This window comes from Pimephales promelas, chromosome 1 (assembly GCF_988280905.1).
Source record: "Pimephales promelas chromosome 1, fPimPro1.hap1.1, whole genome shotgun sequence".
Lineage (NCBI taxonomy): Eukaryota > Metazoa > Chordata > Actinopteri > Cypriniformes > Leuciscidae > Pimephales > Pimephales promelas.
The window spans coordinates 6,915,024-6,935,408 of record NC_142769.1 but is presented as its reverse complement, the minus strand read 5'-3'; the positions used below and the strand labels follow the sequence as shown (position 1 = coordinate 6,935,408).

The window sequence follows — 20,385 nt, the reverse complement described above, 5'->3', positions numbered from 1 at the left end:
AAATAGGCTCATTTTACAACTCCACCAGAGTTAAACAGTTGTGTTTTACCGTTTTCTAATCAATTCAGCCGATATTTAGAAGAATATCAGTAACAAGACATTTTAATCTCATTGACTTCCATAGTATATTTTTTTCCTAGTATGGAAGTCAATGAGACCAGAAGCGGTCTGGTTACAGATATTCTTCTAAATATCAGAAAATCGGCTGAATGGATTCGAAAAACGGTAAAACTCAACTGTTTAACTCTGGGGGAGTTGTAAAATGAGCCTATTTCCAAAAAAAAGTGGAGTATCGCTTTAAAACCTACATGCCCAATATGCTTTACTAGATTAACTACTTTTTCTTTCTTTCTGATGGCTTAAAGTCCCTTATGTGCCTCCGAGTCACTTTCAGATGTTTTTGTGCGCACCACATCAAACAGACAGTGCATTCCCAACTCTCCTGTGTGATCTCACAGTTTAGAAACCGTCAACGTTGTTCTCAGGGCATGATTCTACATGCAGTACAGTCTGTGATTATATGGTTCACCCCTGTTTGGGATGTTCAGTAGGTTTGGAGCAAGTTCAACAGACAAGTGTTGAAGGGATCCTTCATGGGCTCAGGTAAACACCACATTGTAATGAGGCTTGACTTAGAAAAGGTTCCAGCAAAAAAAATGCATTTAAGAGACAAAGACAGATTGGAGAACAAATGAAGGGGAAGTTCAATGAAATGTTTTGAACTCATATCTTGCTCTCAGGTAGGTTGACACCATAACAATCCCACCAGCATTTCCCCAGAACAGCTGCTAGATTCAGATGTGGAATATGAGATGCAAACATCTCACAAACACAGTGGCTATTCAACCAGCCGACAAGCCAAGTGGGTATCAGAAGATATTGTGCGCATGCAGGAAAAGAACAGGAGTAAAACATAGTGACGTTTAAAACCATAAAAGCACAACAATCCCACCAGTCATAAGCAATCAGGACTCAATTAAAGCCAGCTGATTGAAATAGCTCAAGTATGTGGATGTTATGAGAGTGTTTCACAGAGGTTTATTTGTACTGATTGGATATTACTTTAGTTTAGTAACATTTGTTTGTTCATTATGATGAGGCCTGGAGGAATAGGAAGATATTTTCAAGTTTAGCCAAGATTTCCGTACTAATGTTTTGATGTAGATATAGCAGTGATTATGAGGCTCCAGTCAGGAAAGCCCAAGGCAAGCTGGGTGGGTGGCCCGGAGCCCTCTGCACTCTTTCTAAACTTCTCTCTGCTTCCATTCAAACATGTGGGGGCAGTTTTCCTGACATCAAAACGTGCCAAGACCAAGTGTGAAAAACAATACGAGCAATGACAAAATGTGCCGTTCAAATGACCATGTATCCGTCTTTCAGCAATATAAAAAAATTGCTTTTATAAAAAACTTTTCCTGATAATTTACTCACCCCCATGTCATCCAAGATGTCCACGTCTTTCTTTCTTCAGTCGAAAAACAAATTAAGGTTTTTCAAGAAAACATTCAAGGATTTTTCTCCATATAATGGACTTCATTGGGAACCAAACGGTTCAAGGTCCAAATGAGAGTCTCAGTGCAAACTGTTCAAAGCGCTTTAAACGATTCCAGACGATGAATAAGGGTTTTATCTAGTGAAACGATCGCTCATTTAATAAATAAATGAACGACATGACTCGAAAAAAGATTCGTTCATTTTGAGTTTGAACAGGAAAGTCATGAACGCGTGTCACAGAGCAGAGCAAGGCGACCATTTGAGCTTATAAAACTTAAACTTTTTTATTAATTTTTTAAATGACCAATCGTTTCGCTGGATAAGACCCTTATTCATCGTCTGGTGTCATTTAAAGCCCTTTGAAGCTGCAATGAAACTTTCATTTGGACCTTGAACCGTTTGGTTCCCAATGAAGTCCATTATATGGAGAAAATCCTGGAATGTTTACATCAAAAATCTGAATTTCTTTTCGACTGAAGAAAGAAAGACGTGGACATCTTGGATGACATAGGGGTGAGTAAATATAATCATTATTATATCAGAGAATTAAGTTACATTTGTATTATATATATGGTGGAGAAACCATTTTCTCTACAAGTAAATTACACAAACCCAATTCCACAAATGGCAAGTAACACACTTTAAGAGTTAAACTGAAATTTTAAAGTAGAAAATTTTAAATTGTATTTTCTTGTAAAACAAGAAAATACTATTTATATAACTTTTTATTTAATAAACTTTTTCAACATTTACTGTATGCTTCCTTAAGAAAATTAAACTTGATTCAATATACATACTGTGAAAAAAGCTTCAATATCTCATGTCATTTTGCTTCTTGTGTAATTGTATCTTATTTTAAGGATGTTTCAGCATTTTTACAGGAACACAACAAATGGTAACTGGCCTTCTTAAAAGGTGAGTTAAGGTAAACTATCATTTCCTTTTCAATGGTCTTATCATAGCTACAATTTCTGGGTCACACGGGGGGGGAAGTGGGCCTTCAGTACAGCTGGGACTGAATGGAGACACCGGCTGGAGCCAGCAGAAATCGGCTGCCTTTCCTCACAGCGCTGTGCACTGCTTCTCATCTCGCTAATGACAGGGTAACGAGCAGCCAACTATTTCCAAAGCAAAGATGAGCAGAAGGAAAGGGGGAGGCCTTCGCTCTCTAAACAGCTTTGGCCCCCATTTGGCGGCATACCAGCATGACCGTTCTCAGTGTTTGCAAGTGCTGAAGACTCCCAGATGAAAAAAAAGGAGTATGGTTATCAGTGGGGGGATTGTTATTCTACACTCCTAAAAATAAAAGGTTTTTTATTGGTGTTGATGGTTTCATGAAGAACCTTTAACATCCATTTAACCTTTAAAATGCACAAAAGGTTCTTTACAGCAAAAATAGATTTATTTAGATGTTTAAAATGTTCTTACCACTTACCACTGCAAGTTTCTTTAGGGAACCAAAAATGGTTCTTCTATGGCAGTAGAAAGCTATTTTAAGAGAGTAAGCTTAAACGTCTTTCTTTCTTCAGTCGAAAACAAATTCAGGTTTTTGATGAAAACATTCCAGGATTTTTCTCCATATAATGGACTTCAATGGGGACCAAATGGTTCAAGGTCCAAATGAGGGTTTCAGTTTAGCTTCAAAGGTTTTTAAATGACACCAGACTAGGACCCTTCGAGTCATGACTCGAAAAAAGATTTGTTCATAAGTTCGAACAGGAGAGTCACAAACGCTCATCACAGAACAGAGCAAGGCGAGCATTTGTGCTTATAAAACTTAAACTTTGTTATCTATTTTTTAAATGAGCAATCGTTTCGCTTGATAAGACCCTTATTCATCATCTGGTGTCATTTAAAGGCCTTTGAAGCAGCACTGAAACTGTCTTTTGGACCTTGAACTGTTTGGTTCCCATTGAAGTCCATTATATGGAGAAAATCCTGGAATGTTTTCATCAAAAACCTTAATTTCTTTTCGACTGAAGAAAGAAAGACATGGACATCTTGGATGACGTGGGGGTGAGTAAATTATTAGCAAAAGTTTTTTTTTTTTTAATTTTGAACTACTCCTTTAAAGAAAGATTAATAAAGGTGTGCTAGTTTAATTCATAAGGTGGACAGAGATGAGAAAGCTGTTTTAAGCGACATGCTTTCCATCTGACTTTCACCTGAGTACCTGAGAGCCATTCCTCTTATGACTTAAAAGAGTTATATCCTTCTTAGCCAAACAACACTAGTTGAAATTAGAACTAATTGTAGAAATTATACAAATGCACATATGGAAAACAAATAGAAGGACCCGGTGGGGTTGCCAAAGGTTTAGAAATCATTTCACAGTGAGAACATCGGTTGGGTTAGATGTTTTAACATGTACATTTTCCCATTATATTTAACATTTCTAATTAGATAAAAGTTATATTTGGATATTCAGTACCACTTTATATTGAGTGTCTTTAACTAAAAATGCTAGGTTGTTTTAACCCAACTCTGGGTCAAATATGGACAAACCCAAACATTGGGTTAAAAATATAATTAAAAAAAAATGTAACCCAATGGTTGGGCTTGTCCATATTTGACCCAAAGTTGGGTTAAAACAACCCAGCCATTTTTAGAGTGTGCTAACATTAAAGTTGATAATTTGATACAATGCACTTATTGTACATGGTTTTGTATTGTACACTCTGGGTTGTTTAAACCCAAAGTTGGGTCAGATATGGACAAACCCAACTATTGGGTTACAATTTTAAATATAAGACTTAACCCAACGGTTGGGTTTGTACATATTTGACCCAACTTTGGGTTTAAACAACGCAGCATTTTTTTAGACTGTACCTTTTTTTTTTTTAAATACCGGCATTCATTTCTGTGATTACTGTTGACCTTTCGTTCACCCCATACCAATACCACTAAACCTTATATCCCACCTCAATAGCAGCACAAGTGTTTTGCAATACAACACAAACACAATAAGTGCAATGTTCCTAACAATATTATTTAAGTAAAGACAGCAAACAATAGTGTGACCGCCCAGGTACACAATTTACACCTTTCATTTCTTATCTTTAATCTGTTCTTTAGTTGATCTAAATGTTATTGAGTGGCATTGTTGCACACACATACACAAAACAAAGCACATTTACAGACAAGTTCTTACCTGAAAGTATAGCACTTATAACTCCACAACTGTTTATCTTCTCCTTTTCACTCCAACGCTTTCACAGCAACGGTCTAATTGACAAGAGTCCCGATGGCAATCCTCACCCCTGCGAAGAGATGGAAGAAGTAGGAGGGTGTTGTGTGGAAACTCGGAGGAGGGAGGTGGGCTTTTAGGGAGGAGTGAGGCTGGGTATGAAGAGAGCAAAACATGCAGAGGCAATCAGAAAAGAGAGGCAAACACAAACAGACAGAGATCAAAGAAAAGCAATCTACGCTCCGTCCGCACCACACTATTAGATAATGACAGATTCAGGAGGTCTTCCATCAAAGGGTGTCTAGATGACGCCACTGGAAAAAAAATAGCATGTTTGTTCACAAAGATCTGTGAAATCAGTTTCTAAGTGTCTCTAAATGGGTAGCTGGCAAATAATATAGGACAAACTTCAAAATAACACACAAAAAAAAACAAAAATAGTTAAATATTTCACAAATAGTTGAATAATAAAAAGTGTCAAGTTTTTATTTGTCAAATACACAAAGGAAATGGTCTAATCACCCCTCATGATTGTGCATTAAATATAAAAATAAGAAAAAAAGAATATATGTAAATTATCTATGTACAAGGAGGATGTCCATATTTTGAAGTCCACTGTGCTGAAGTGTAAAGTATATTCGCTTAAGACAAAAAAGTGCGAAGAACAGTTGCATTAAATTTGTATTTATTGTTTTAAACACTTTTTAGATTTTTTCCGTTAAAAAAATACTAATTAATTAGAAAACGTATATGTAAAATGCATGTACAGAAAACAATTAGAAAATGTGGCAACACTTTATTTTACAGTGTCCTTGTTACATGTATAGTAATACCTAAAAATTAAGCATAACTACATGCAACTAACCCTAAAATAAACCTAATCCTAACCCTCAAAAAAATGAACTAGGGAGGTTGTGCACTTTACATAATATATTTATATATAGTTTACTTATAATAATTATATTTTTTGACTTTAAATGTACAGTACAAAATCCTAATGTGTTGTCTAAACACAAACCATTTATGTTAAGTAAAAAAATGTGTACATCCAGAGGGTGGCAGTATAGAATAAATGTTAAAATTAAGTGTTATTTTATGGGTTTTTTTTTTTTTTAGAAATTTAGAAAAGGGGAAGACTTGATAGTGTGTAATAGTGTTTAATGTTAAATTAAATTGGAATTATTAAACCATTTAAATTACAGTGGGTTACCATTGTGGAGAAGAGTGGAGCATTTTGTTAGCGTGTCGACTGATTTCATTACTTTCTGTTGCTTTGAATGAAGGAGCATGAAAATCTTAGCATTCAAGATGCTAATATGTGCTTCTGCTAGCAAATAGCTAGCTAAAGTCTACTAATTTAATTAAATGTCACTGAATCAAACGAAATATAAATGGATGAATGAATATAATAAAATGCCTTTGAATCATGTCAGGAAGCCTTTAAAAATTCACGTTGAGACTACTTAAATTAGGTAATTTAAAATTACACAATTCCATTATGTTGAAGTTACATAAACAAATTATGTTTGTTTAACGTAATCCAGTTATGTGGAACCTGTTGACAAATTAAAATGAATTAAAGCCAACATATTATTTTTTTGAGTGAAAGGAACACGCCGACTTTAGCTTATTCACCGTACCCTACAGAGTTAGATAAATCCATACTTACCTTTTTCATCTCCGTGCATGCCGTAACTCTGTCTGACGCACCCACCGCTAGCCTAGCTTAGCACAAAGACTGGAAGTAAATGGCTCCAGCTAGCATACTGCTCCCAATAAGTGACAAAATAGCGCCAACATTTTCCTATTTACAGTATATGTTGTGATTCGTATAGTGACAGTGTGTACAAATAACAAGGTCATATAAGACACCGCCATCTTTTAACCGTATAAATATTGGGAACTTTATTCTCAGAAGGCGAAGCACTGCTACTTGGGCGGAGTGATTTGCTCGCAGCACCTGAGAGGCGCACTGTGATGAGGAGCAGTTTGCTCAGTGTTGCGATTAAATCACTCCGCCCAAGTAGCAGTGCTTCGCCTTCTGAGAATATAGTTCCCAGTATGTGTACAGTTAAAAGAGGGCTGTGTCTCATATGATCTTGTTATTTGTACACACTGTGACTATACAAATCACAACATAAAAATAGTAAAATCTTGGTGTTATTTTGTTACTTATTGGGAGCAGTATGCTAGCTGGAGCCATTTACTTCCAGTCTTTGTGCTAAGCTAGGCTATTACGGCACGCACGGAGATGAAAAGGGTTTATGGACTTATCTAACTCTGGGGGATACAGTGAATAAGCTAAAGTCCCAAAAAGTCGGAGTGTTCCTTTAATTTTACTTAAATAATGTGCAAATACACTGTAACAAAGACACCTTAAAATAATCAGCAACCGAAAATCATTTTAGATTATTTTAGAGTCTCACGAATCCTGGTCATTTTGCATCCCACTGCATTTGGTTATTTATTAACATCAAGATACAGCAAGACTAATATAGTGGACCAATGTCCAAATGACATTGTCACACAGTAATGTTTGCAGTGTCTTCTGCACTGTGACCATTAACCTTGCAAGCCCTGTTAATCTCTCATCTAAGTGTATTCTCATGGATTTTTTACTACAACATTCTGTCTCTGTGTGTTCACAATAGCTTGCAGCAGTTACTGTAGCTATTATAGCTCTGAAGACTAAACAGACAGAACAGCGGTAAGTTGTTTAACCGGGCCTCCTCAGACTTCACATGTACGATTATCTACACTTTTCTCTTCCTGAGGTGTTTGAAATTGTTTCAAGAAGTAAGTGAATCCAGGTCCCCTTATGATAAGTAGACGACTATCTGCTTTCAGTTGCATAACTATCACTTTTTGTTAAACTAAATCAATTACATCTGGATGTTAGCAACTCAAGTCTACGAGGATTATGGAGTCAAAGGGTTCGAAAGAAATGTAATCATTTTAAAATAATACTCAAGTTTTCAAATTTTTGAAGTGAGTCAGGAAAGAGTCAACAAACACTTTTTCTGCTCTTTCTCAGTTTCCTTTCGGTCAAGTTACCATGACTGCACAGTTCTGAATACATAAGAACTAAACTAATCTCCTAAATCTCTCCTCATAAAAGTGATTAATTGAAGTTTGTGGGAAAAGTCAACCATTTAATGTGGAGAACCTCAATGGCATGTTTACAAAGTCAAGAAATGTGATTCTTATTTAAATGAACAGTGTATAAGCAAAATTCAAACAGCAGCATATAACTGAAGTCAGTTTAGTTGTATACAGTATTCCTGAGTAGCGATCTAATGTTATAGAGCCTATCAGAGTCTAGATTTAAATCTTGCAATGCAAAAAAAATATATATATATTTTCTTCCTTTTTGTGTTGTTTTCCATTACAAATGTCTAAAAATTATTTTAGTAAAGTAAAATTACTTTAGATAAAATCCTATTTTATAAAATCTTATTTTAAGCATCAATATAGCATAAATATTTCAGCAAATAAGAAAAGTCATTTTATTCAAGTAAATGTATCTTGATTTAAGAATGTTTAGATATTTATAAGACAAAATACTGAGTAAGATTTGTAAACTATTTATTAACAACTAACTGTAAAAATACAGTCCAATGTACCATGTTAATATGACAGAATTTTCAATATTGATTCTTCACATGTGATTAATTGTTGAATACATTTTTTGAAATGTCCATAAAATGAATGAAAAGGGTATTGGCAATTTGCAGCCACGCCCACGATATTATATATTTTTCTACAGGTTTTAAAGGAGTAGTTCACTTTTAAAAAACCTTTTGCTGATAATTTATTCACCCCCATGTCATCCAAGATATCCATGTCATTCTTTCTTCAGTTGAAAAGAAATGAAGGTTTTTGATGAAAACATTCCAGGATTTTTCTTCATATAATGGATTTCAATGGGAACCAAACGGTTCAAGGTCCAAAAGACACTTTCAGTGCAAACTGTTCAAATAGCTTTAAACGATTCCAGACGATGAATAAGGGTCTTATCAAGCGAAACGATCGCTCATTTAAAAAAAAAAAAAAGTTTAAGTTTTATAAGCTCAAATGCTCGCCTTGCTCTGTTCTGTGATGCGTATTCGTGACTCTCCTCTTCAAACTCGTTTATCAAAATGAACCAATCTTTTTTCATTTAATTTGATTCATTCAACGATTGAGAAAATGTTTGTTCATTTTAATGAACGAATTTGAATAGGAGAGTCACGAACGCGCATCACACACTAACCCTTTTTATAAAACTTAAAGTTTGTTATTTATTTTTTTAAATGAGCGATCATTTCGCTTGATAAGACCCTTATTCATCGTCTGGAATCGTTTAAACCCCTTTGAACAGTTTGCAGTTTGCACTGAAACTGTCTTTTGGACCTTGAACCGTTTGGTTCCCATTGAAGTCCATTATATGGAGAAAAATCCTGGAATGTTTTTATCAAAAACCTTAATTTCTTTTCGACTGAAGAAAGAAAGACATGAATATCTTGGATGACATGGGGGTGAGTGAATTATCAACAACATTTTTTTTAAAAAGTGCTACTCCTACTACTCCTTTACATAATTCTCAGGAATCTCAGAAATGGTGCCATTGTATCAGAAACTTTGAGGTCAATTAAAGTTATCAGTCAGTCAAATGTATATTCTATTTTCTGCAAAAAAAATAAAGAAATAGTAATCCAACCATATGTTTTTAAAAATACCAGCCATGAAAATAAGCAATAATGATGTCTATTGCTAAATTATTACCCACAATTTTCAAAATGAATCTCAAGGTTATAATGAAGAGCTTGCACTTGATACTTTGTTTGTGCCAAGAATGCAAAGGTTAATGAACATAGTTACTATCCGCTTACATTGAGAAAGAGCAACTAGTTGAAAAGAGCACTTGATTCAATTGAAAGGAACTGAAGCCTCAAAACCAAAACAAGCCTGTTCACTTTGCGGCACTTCCACGAAAACTGAGAGCACAATGCCTGTCAAATGGAGTGTGACATTCCTGGGTTTCTGAAAGCGGTAATTGCTTTTTTCAGTGTTTGGCTGTTGGTTTCATGAGCTTTGAATCCCACCCTCTAATGAGTGAGCCAGTTTCTGTTGTCCACACTGTTCCCTGACCGAGCTGTGTCGGAGAACCACAGCTTTCGGCTTTCTTCTGTGAATCTCTCAGCTCTTTTTTTGCAGAATGAGGTTTTCCGCATCGTTTTTATGCTTCCTAATTGGTCTTTTAGGACTAGGAGGGATTTGCAGTTTGGTGGAAGATGAGGGGGAGGAACTGGAGGATAGAGACCTGAGCAAAGCTATTTTGGAGATGCTGCACATAAATAAACTGTCGGCACCTCAGCAAGCAAAGCCACACCCCTACATGAAGCACGTTTACCAGTCCTTGGACACACAGGAGAGAGACCCGAGTGGGGCAGATGGAACTCTTGTACAGAGTTTCCGGAGCATTGAAGGTAAGTATGTATTTTTATTTAAAGTAAACGATCAAATATTAAAATAAAAACCATGTAGGAAGACACATAATGGCCATACTCCAGTCCAGGATGACAATGTTGAGATTCAACAGGCTCAAATTGTGAAAGAATGTTTGGGAGGAGCATGAAGAATCATTTGCTTTTCTTTTTTTGCTTTTACATATGAATTGACCGCTCTGAGTCCAGAACTTATATTCAGTGAAAGTCTTTGGGGTGTGCTGGAGGAGACTTTACAGAGTGCTGGACTCTTGCATTGTCAATACAAGACCTTGACCAAAAGTTAATGCATCTCTTTATTGAAATATATGTTGTGATGTTGTTTCCGAGGTGAACACGTTTTTGGTCAAGATCTCAAAAATAATAATAATTTGAAAAAAAAAAAAAAAAACACTTTTTCCCTTAAAGGGATACTTCACCTCGGGAAAGATGAATGTGTGTTTAAAATGGGTCATTTATGTAGAACAAAAATGTGAAATTATTTTTGAATTTGGAGCTTTCTAGACTGAGAAAAGCTAGAAAATGTATTTGCCTTATGTAGATGAAAGTCAACAACTCCCAGAATGCACTTGCTTCGCTGCCCTAGGAGGCCACGCCTACCGGTAACAGCGCAGTAGTTAAACAACAAGTCTAGGCTACTAGTGAGTCTCCGTAATGAGTCTGCCCGAAAATGTATTTTGAGAACGGCCAAAATGTCCAGGATTCGGCTTTTGCGTTCTACAGTCGTCATTCATCATGTTTACTGTGGTGAGCAGGACGAGGCAAGGGCCGCGGGAGAACGGCGCGAGGCTGGTGGCGTGATTACCGATGAGCGACACCTGTGAGACGCACCGTTCTCGTATCTCTCACAGAGGAGCGGCAATTTTCTTAGAAATGTTAAAACGCATGAACCGATCACTTGTTTAGCGTTCATGTAAACACTACATTCAGATTCACCAATCGGAATGAATTCAGTTAGATTGAAACAAAAGCTGTGCATGTAAACAATGAATGGCGACTGCAGAAAGCAAAAGCTGAATCCTGGACATCGACAGCCTGACAAAGAGGATGGTAACCCCTAATACTCAGCTTTCTCCACAGAACAAGAGCCTGCTAGCTTAGCTTCCAAAAAAAGATGGCCGACACTATGTGTTCATTCTGTGAGTGAGATCCCGCTCTCTATGGGCGGGTTGAGAAAATGCGGGACAGCCGCTACTACTGACTTTCGTCTTATAGCCTCTGGCCAAAAAATCCTCAGATGACGCAAAATGACGATTTTGCATCATCTGAAGATTTTTTCTAGACAAAAATACATAAATCTCTCGTCTCAGGGGGATTTGAGGGTGGAAAGCATGGTAATTCGAAAATACTACAGGTTTTCTACTAATACAAAGCTTAATGCTAAATCCTGACGTATCCCTTTAACATAATGAGTGCTATTGTTGTTTTCATTGATGTGCCTGTACATATATCTATTAAAACTTTATGAGTAGCATTTAAGTTCAAGTTCAAGTTCTGTTTATTTATAGAGCACATTTACTACCGACTTTACTACAGTTTACTACAGTTGACCAATTGGATCAGGTAATCCAAGCTGGTGCGATTGAGTGGAGGCGGGGACTAATTAGCATATAATTAGTGAATAAACCTTATTTTATAAGACAGAGAAACACACATAGCCATCTTTAGAATTTTGTCTTTGAAATTCAATTTTTGCTGTAGCTCTACATATTTCTATGGTAGTAACTAGCTGGTGAAGTGGATTTACTTATTGTAGAGTTATCATGAGCATAATTATGTTTAAAGCAGATGTCATAACAAATGCCAGTAGACCAGGAAGATTTTAAAACGAGCGGTAAATAAATCCATTAAATCTTGCCTTCAGGCTGTGGAAATACAAACGAGTGCAGGCCAGAAAAGGGGCGGGGCTACATGAGGTCTTGCATAGAATAACATTAAAGGCATTAAGACATTATTGTCAAAGGAAACAATGTTTGAAAATGTCATAGTGATTATCAAAAATTTGTTTTAAGGGATAAAATGATTGACTGCAAGGGGGATGTCACCATTTTTTTCACTGTAGTATTTTTTACACTTCTCTGAAGAGATGTTGATGCATAAAAAGATTCGATAACCTTTGTAGTTATATGAATACAATATTATAAAAAAGGTATAAAATAAATTCTGCTTAATTTTCACCCTTGTTCTTTTTCAAACAAGATTCAAAGTACGGCACTCCAGGATGGATCTGGTTCAACATGTCCCAGCTGAGTCCCTTCATGAGGGTTGCAGAGCTGGTCCTGCTGAGGAAGACTCTTCATCACAAGCCGCTTAGTGTGACGGTCACAGTACATAGTCTTTCACCAGGAAGAGACAACCTGAGCATTAGTGGCCCACTTGTGGAGCACTTATTGAGTCTGGACCGGGTTCCTTCAACAGGCTATGACGTTTTTGACGTGACAGCTGCAATAACCCAGCCATCGAGCCGCTCAGATATCCTAGGCTTCCAGCTTCGCTTTGGCGATGAGAGCGGCAGCCTGGTTCTCCATGAAGCCCTCACACAGAGCCTCTACTGCTTGAATGGCAGCTCTCTTCGCCAGCCGCTTTTAGTGGCCTACAGGAGCAAATCAATGGAGCTAAAGCAGAGGGCTTCAGGAGTGAGCTCAGTACACAGGCAGAGCTGCATGGTCAGCTCAGGATATGAGAAACGGCAAATACATTTGAGACATGGGAGACATGTAGCTGCATGCAAGCTGTATGTACATCATGTCGACCTTCATACGAGCAAGTTGAGTCAATGGATACTGCAGCCATCCAGTTTCAACATAAGTATTTGTAGGTATGAGCCTGTCTGTGTGTAATATATCACTATGAATAAGGGGGCTTGACAATATGTAAAAGTTTAAAAATGTGCCATTCAAAATGCATCGATTACAGTACTAACTAAATATTGATAGTGTGTGATTGTATTGAATGTGCACTTTTAGTGTAGTTTAAATACTAAAGGTATATATTTTTCAAAACTATATTTGTAGATAAAATAATAAATGCAATAAAAGGCCAGTGTTAAGTGTTAAAGACTTTTAAAAAGTTTACATTGTAATAATGTAAAATTAAAAAGTTTTACTTTATGGACATTTTAAGTCATGATGTTTTAATATTTTAACATGCTTTAAATACGTACAATTATTTTAATGTGTTGACTAAAAGTAATTGGTCAGAATTTTATCTGTAGTGTGTTAATCGATATTACGTTTAAAATTGATGTATTTTAAATTAGATAGGAACTTAATTACAAACATTTTTAAACATACAAATTTAATTAGAAGTGACATTTCTTGTCAGTTTGTTCATCAGTGTGCATTTCCAAAAGACAATAGAATTATAAAATGTACATATAAACTAACTATTTACTTAAAGGTTTAGTTCTAGCTTAAAAAAAATAACAATACACACTCTCGTGTCGTTTCAGATCTGTGAAACTTTAGTTCATCGTCGAAACACAAATTAATATTTTAATTAAACCTGAGAGACTTCTGTCCCTCCATTGACAATTCACGCAACTACCACTTTATAAAAAGTTCATAAAGGGATTGTAAAACTAATTCATATAAATTGAACAGTTTAATCCAAATTTTTTGAAGAGACTCGAATCGATCACTTAAATGATGAACAGACTGAATTGGCTTTTATAAAACATAAACAGAAGTTCAACCAAAACTGCTTGCAAAGTGAGAGAACAATCCTCATTGTTTTTGCAGAAGACTCCGGCGCAAAATGAACCTTTGGTCTAATTACACATTGGTACATAGTCAACCGTTCTCTGAGATTTGTTTTCATGATTATCTAATGTAAAAAATGTTATCTCTAAAAACAGTCTCGAGCAGTCAAACCACAAACGCCGAGCCAAGTGCGCTAGTGAGATGTGAACGAGCCAGAACCCGTTTTTGAAGATCAAACTCTGTACATTCGATAATCATGAACGCAAATCTCAGAGAACGGCTGACTATGTACCAATGAGTAATTAGACCAAAGGTTCATTTTGCGCCGTAGTTGCCCTTTAACACGAGTATGAACCTCATTGGTTCTTCTCGCCTGGTTCTCGCACATCAAGCAAGCTTTCTGAGCTTTCGTTTACCATATCTGATGTGCGCGTTGATGAATGTTCATATGTGAATAAAAGCCTAAAATAAAACTGTTCATAAAGTGGTCGTGTCTCTTCAGAAAATTTGGACTAAACCGTTTTATGTTCTCTTTATGAACTTTTTTAAGCATTGAAGTGGTAGTACAGTAGCTGTCAGGTAAACAAATCACTCAGATTTCATTAATAATATCTTCATTTGTGTTTCAAAGATGAACAAAAGTCTTATGTGTTTGAAATAACGTATGAGGGTGAAAATTAATTTTCATTTTTGGGTGAACTATCCCTTTAAGTCCTGCTTAAGTGAGTAGAAAAAAAATGAGTTCAACTAATTGCATTTAGGCCTAATAAGAATGTTTAATATAGCCTAATACATTTTCATTCAAGTGTAAATAACTATACTTCAGCATAATGACATCAGCTGATTTAAAAGTAAAACCATTAACGAGCAGCAACTCATTTGAACGAGTAGCCTAATTAGCCCTAGCAATGCAGTTCGGTTAAACGCTAACGTTACATCGCTGTTTTAATAGATAAGAAAGAACATATTTAAAAGCTCACCTAAATGGACCGTGGGACGGACAGTCCGGTTCTTTCTGGTCAGACAGCTGATTCTAAACAGTACATGTTGACTGGAGGTTCCTATTAAATCGGCTGGTCGTAAATGAATCACTTGTAGCCTTGGAAAGTCCGATTCGTTAATGATTCAGGTTCGCAGGCTGAATCAGTCGGTTCATTTTGACCTTATACACGATTCACCGAAGCAATTCGCTGAATGTACGCCTATCTGTCGGCTCAGTTATACTGTATTTCATTGTATTTTGTTCGTGTTAATGTTTAAAAATGCGTCTTTTTAACTATATCAGGTTTGTATCAAACACTTTTATTGTAGGCTAGCTTACAAAGTCCCTCAACACGTTTGGTTACAGCCCTAATGTTGAGCATACCATTTATTGCAGTATTCATTATTTTATGTGATAGAAAGAACCAAATTATGACCTTCCGTCTGTTGCCTTTTTAGAGGTATCTGTTTGAAAGAAATGTCTGCGTCGCCCATGCCTGTTCAGAGACAAAGAAAACGCCACAGAGAAAATGATTTACTTCAAAGGTGCATTCAGCTTTTTATAGTTACGTTAGGCCTATGCATGACAATTGTGAGTCTCGGTTTTTAAAACACAGCTATGACCTTAAAACTGTCTTCATATATTTTATAGATCAAACTGCACTCCACAAGGACTGTCATCTCTCATCGTGATGTACAACAGTGACACTGCCGATATTATTATAAAGGAGCTAAAGGATATCAGAGCTGAGAGATGTGTGTGCCAACCAACTGCTCAATGAACAGGACTGCAAAAATAATCAAACTGAAGTTTGTGAAGTATTTGAGAACATGACCAGTGTAGGAAGACGTAGCTTATGTGAACTATGTGAGCTCATGCCAAACCATCTGGGTTCACATACTTGTTTTCTGGAACTGTATTTCCTATATATTTTTTGAGAACTTACTTGAGAACATTGCAGGTGCACTTTTGGCCACATGATGTCATGATAGAGCAAGAAAACGTTACTTTCAATGTTTCTGGAGCATCAATGTTCCTATATCAAAGAGTCAATACGTTATTTGCCTATATGCCTATATTTAAGATTGTCATGAGTTATCAACATCTCTATCAATGAGTAGGCCTAATTATAAAAAGAAAAAAAAATAGGACAGACAAAAAGGTGTACCAGAGGTGCTTCAAGTATGGATGTGATGTGAGGAACTTTTAAATTCTTTGAATTTGAAACCATGTTTGCTATTCAGACAGAATGCCTTTTGAAAACTCCCATATTTAGAATGATATCTTAAAGAAAGAATGTGGAAAATAAACAATCTATTCTGCAATTTCCTCTCGCATTTTTCTGTCAGCTGTTACAGTGATTCCGGTTGTCATGACAGGGTCTGGCTGCAACTCGACAAGCTTATCTAAAAATGCCTCCTGTAACAGCAACATTGACAAACACAAGAAAAACAAGGTAGGCCTATGTAATGCAGCCTATTATTTAATTATTATAATTAGCGCTAATAAGCGATAGTAATCTTATAATTAATATTAATCAACTAATTATCTTATAATCAACTAATATTTTTTTTTTTTGTATTTTCAATTAGTTAACTTTAAATAGGCTAGTCAAATAATTAGCTAATTGTTCAGGCTGTTGGGATCTATAGGCTTAGGCTATTTAGTTATGCCTATGGCCAATTTTAAATATTCTCTTTAATAGCATGAGGCTTTTCCTACAATTGCTGTATGGCCCACCTTACCTGGTGACCACATCTTGGTCCACCAGAATTTTTAGTTTACCCAACTCTTGTTTTACCACTACACCTCTGCATACACCAATCGTCTGTACTCTGTAAAGTGCTGCTTCAAGTCCATCACTGTATACTGTGTGCTTTCGAATCAGTGTGATGTCATACACCAATCGTCTGTACTCTGTCCAGTGCTGCTTCAAGTCAATCACTGTATACTGTATGCTTTCGAATCAGTACTGTGATGTCATACATCAATCTTCTGTACTCTGTCCAGTGGTGCTTCAAGTCAATCACTGTATACTGTATGCTTTCGAATCAGTACTGTGATGTCATACACCAATCTTCTGTAGTCTGTCCAGTGCTGCTTCAAGTCGATCACTGTATACTCAGTCCCTCCAGAAAAACGCGATTATGCGATCGCTGAATTCAATGCAAAATCAGCCAAAGTCCGCATATTTATGCGGGGGCCGCATTTTTTCAAATACGCCGCACTTTCGCCGCATAAATTGCCGATTTCCATGCAAAAAAAGTCAAATGTATCTTAGCAGAAAGTTGAAAAATGTTGTGTTTGCTTCACACAAGAGCAGCCATTTCCCCCTGTTTCCATGGGAACGTTATGAAGTGACGCAATTACGTGATGCCAGACAGACTCAGGGAGGCGATTAACATCTCACAAATCGAACTCGTATAACTGTCAGTCACCCGTTCTACCGTCACATTGTTACTTAATAAACAACATAAGATAAAAGAAGTAGCATCAAACAGAAATTACCCGCACACATGGGGTGTTCGAGGCGCACATATAACACTGCAGAGCGTTCAACAGGGAGCGCGCAGCTCTTAAAGGGGCCACACCTTATTTACACTCGTTACAGTCTGAAATAAAACAACATGAGAAATTATATTCCCAGCACTTTCTATGATGTAGTATGCTTGCTTATCAAAGGAAGTAATAAGAAATGACTCTTACATTAAGTGAGAACTAGTGAGAACAGGATGTTGGGGGAATCACTTTTCTCTTTTTCATCAAACCGCAATTTTTGCAAGTTCCCTCAATTTTTGCAAATTCCTGCAATTTCATCGCATAAAATTGCATAAATATCCCGCATATTCCATCGCATTTTTAAAGAAAATGGGCCGCGCAATCAATCAATTTTTGCCCGCAACAATCACAAAAAAACTCAGCCTTTTTCTGGAAGGACTGAATACTATTATGGTAAATGCTATATATAAATCGCAATTTTTTTCACAAATTTTTGTAAATTACCACCACAAAATCAGTCAATTTGATCGCAAAAATCTCAAAAAAATCGTGAAATCCTGGAGGGACTGTATACTGTATGTCATACACCAATCTTCTGTACTCTGTCCATTGCTGCTTCAAGTTGATCATTGTATACTGTATGCTTTCGAATCAGTACTGTGATGTCATACATCAATCTTCTGTACTCTGTCCAGTGCTGCTTCAAGCCGATCACTGTATTTACATTGACTGACATTTACATTTATTCATTCAGCTGACGCTTTAATCCAAAGCGACTTTTACAATACAATTGCTATATATGTCAGAGGTCGCACACCTCTGGAGCAACTAGGAGTTAACTGTCTTGCTCAGGGACACATTGGTGTCTCAAAGTGGATTCAAACCTGGGTCTCTCACACCAAAGGCATGTGTCTTATCCACTGCGCCATCACCACCTCAATAGAGAAATTGTATTGAATTCTTACTTCCGGCACCAGCTGTGGGCGGTACTGTGATGCTCTATACATAAAGGTCTCATGTAACAACACAATACACATCCTGTTACAGACATGAATTACACAGAAATAAAATATAACAATAATAAAAGAAACAAAAAATGTAATAATGTATTATACAGTAGTAGAAATATATAGAAAATATATATAGGCCATATAGTTGTTTGAATGAATATACAGATGTTATTTACAAGTGTTATTTACAACAGTTTATGATGTAATTTACAGATGTACAATTTTAGATGTTATGTACAAATGTACAGTTATGGTAGACCATGTTCAGTTACATTTTTCAGGCTGAATGTAGCCTGAGGGGAAAAACTGTTTTCGTGCCTGGCTGTTTGATGGGATCGGCCAGTGGGCAGCAGTTCAAAGAGAGAGAGAGAGCTGGGTGTGTGGGGTCCACTGTGAATTTCTTAGCACTTTCTCTCAATCTGGAGTTGTAGAGATCATGGAGGTCAGGCAGGGGGGAACAAATAATCTTCTCAGCCGTTCGGACTGTCCTTTGTAGTTTCCTGATGTCTGATTTGGTAGCTGAACCACCAGTAGCTAATTTGATATCAGTTAATGATTAAGTAACCTACATACGGTTGTGTATAGGTTACTAAATAGTGCATAATAAAACGAAACTAATGTTTCTTTCATTTGATAAACTGTTTGTTAATTAATTAGCTTAATAATTGAATAATTGAACATCATTATATTATTTTTGTAACTGAAATATTTGTACATTTAACACTAAAACATAATTAGCCTAGATAAAAACTGATTGTGAATATTGTAGCAAGAGCTATCAGGCGAATCTGGTGTGTAGCAGCTAGTAAACTAATTGTAAAGACATTAATGGTCATTATAACAGTTCAAATAGCCTTTATAATAACATGATTTTGTAAACAGGCGCTAAAGAGAATGCCTATTAAAATTAATTTGAGCCAATGGGATCTTGGGGTCCTAATGGAGACCCGATTTTGAGGACCTGATTTGTCACCACACTAGATTCACACACAACATACAGTGTAATTATAATTCAATTGTAATATACACTTTAAACTGTATGCATACTGTGAGCACTGTAGGAGCCAAGTCTTCTACAGTATTTAAATTACATTAGTTTTTTATGGTCAGATAATATGGGTGAGTTGTCCTAAAGTGGACACCTGGTCTAGTGTTCAAGTTCAAGTTCAAGGCAACTGCAACAGTACATTACGCAGCAGAATGAAATTGTGTTTCTCATAATACTCCTAATAGTGTTTGTTGGTCCCCCATAAATACATGAATGACAGTTAAACTATGGGTTAGCCAAAGCTGTGGTGTTGATCCATGAGCATGGTGGGGTCCCTCAGAGACATGGAATGTCCCTAATCTACTCTCCAGCGCAGAATAAATCTGTATGAATAAATCATAATACAATAGATAGAAAAATACTAATCAACAGGGAGTATGAAGCTGAACTGGGGCGTGTTATATAGGCCTATCTATGATAATAGACTAGTTGCTTAATGTCTTTATAATAAATTCATCTCATATCGCATGATGGTGTTTAATCTCCATGTTTCATCCATCAATTACCAAAACACTTACTAACTTAAGAAGATTTTACCATTCTCAAGGTGATTTGGGCCTTAGACTTTTCAGTGTCCCATAGGGGAACAACTGCCCCACATTAAGAAGCTGTGGATGACTTGCACTAAGAGCACTAATGTCTATCTATTATTTCTTCTATAAATGTGTTTATTTTATTTTTTTTATCCTGTGGTTTTCAAAAATGGTATTGGGTTTTGCATTTATTGTTTTGGCTACACAGAAGTCTGAAAAATGCTATTCACCCTAGGACTAATAACATATTTTTTATTTAACCTTACTGAAAGGCAATGTTAAGGCACTGATCTTCCCCTCTCCCGCAATCAGGCAGCATTTATTTCACTGTTTAAAATGCAGTTTACGAAAATTGAGCGACACTCCGTGTGCGCGCCGTTTGTCGAAAACCACTCATGCGCGTGCTTGTGAGAGGAGGGGAATCCTGGTGGGGGAGGGTTGAGGG

The 20,385-nt window shown here is 36.4% G+C and overlaps 2 protein-coding genes across 5 annotated transcripts in view; one reads left to right on the top strand and one right to left on the bottom strand.

Annotated features, from left to right (window-relative positions):
- frem1a (Fras1 related extracellular matrix 1a) overlaps positions 1–15,008 on the bottom strand; it is a 92,521-nt gene extending 77,513 nt beyond the window's left edge. Inside the window, exons 1-2 of the mRNA XM_089121269.1 lie at positions 14,849–15,008; positions 4,646–4,833 (exon numbers count right to left, since the gene is read on the bottom strand). The gene's annotated coding sequence lies outside the window, so the exon portion shown is untranslated. The remainder of the gene's footprint in view (positions 1–4,645; positions 4,834–14,848) is intronic.
- LOC120477961 (uncharacterized) lies at positions 7,250–18,407 on the top strand. Of its 4 annotated transcripts, XM_039669908.2 has the most exons (5): positions 7,250–7,388; positions 9,925–10,149; positions 12,367–12,985; positions 15,309–15,395; positions 15,502–18,407. In XM_039669908.2, the coding sequence occupies exons 2-5, from the start codon at positions 10,005–10,007 to the stop codon at positions 15,629–15,631; spliced, it is 981 nt and encodes a 326-aa protein (XP_039525842.2). In that variant the 5' UTR covers positions 7,250–7,388; positions 9,925–10,004; the 3' UTR covers positions 15,632–18,407. The 4 variants fall into 4 exon arrangements, with proteins under 4 accessions (XP_039525842.2, XP_088977511.1, XP_039525844.2 ...); XM_039669905.2 differs by lacking the exon at positions 7,250–7,388 and having other exon boundaries at positions 9,769–10,149; XM_089121385.1 differs by lacking the exons at positions 7,250–7,388; positions 15,309–15,395 and having other exon boundaries at positions 9,767–10,149.
- Positions 18,408–20,385: the final 1,978 nt, after the last annotated feature.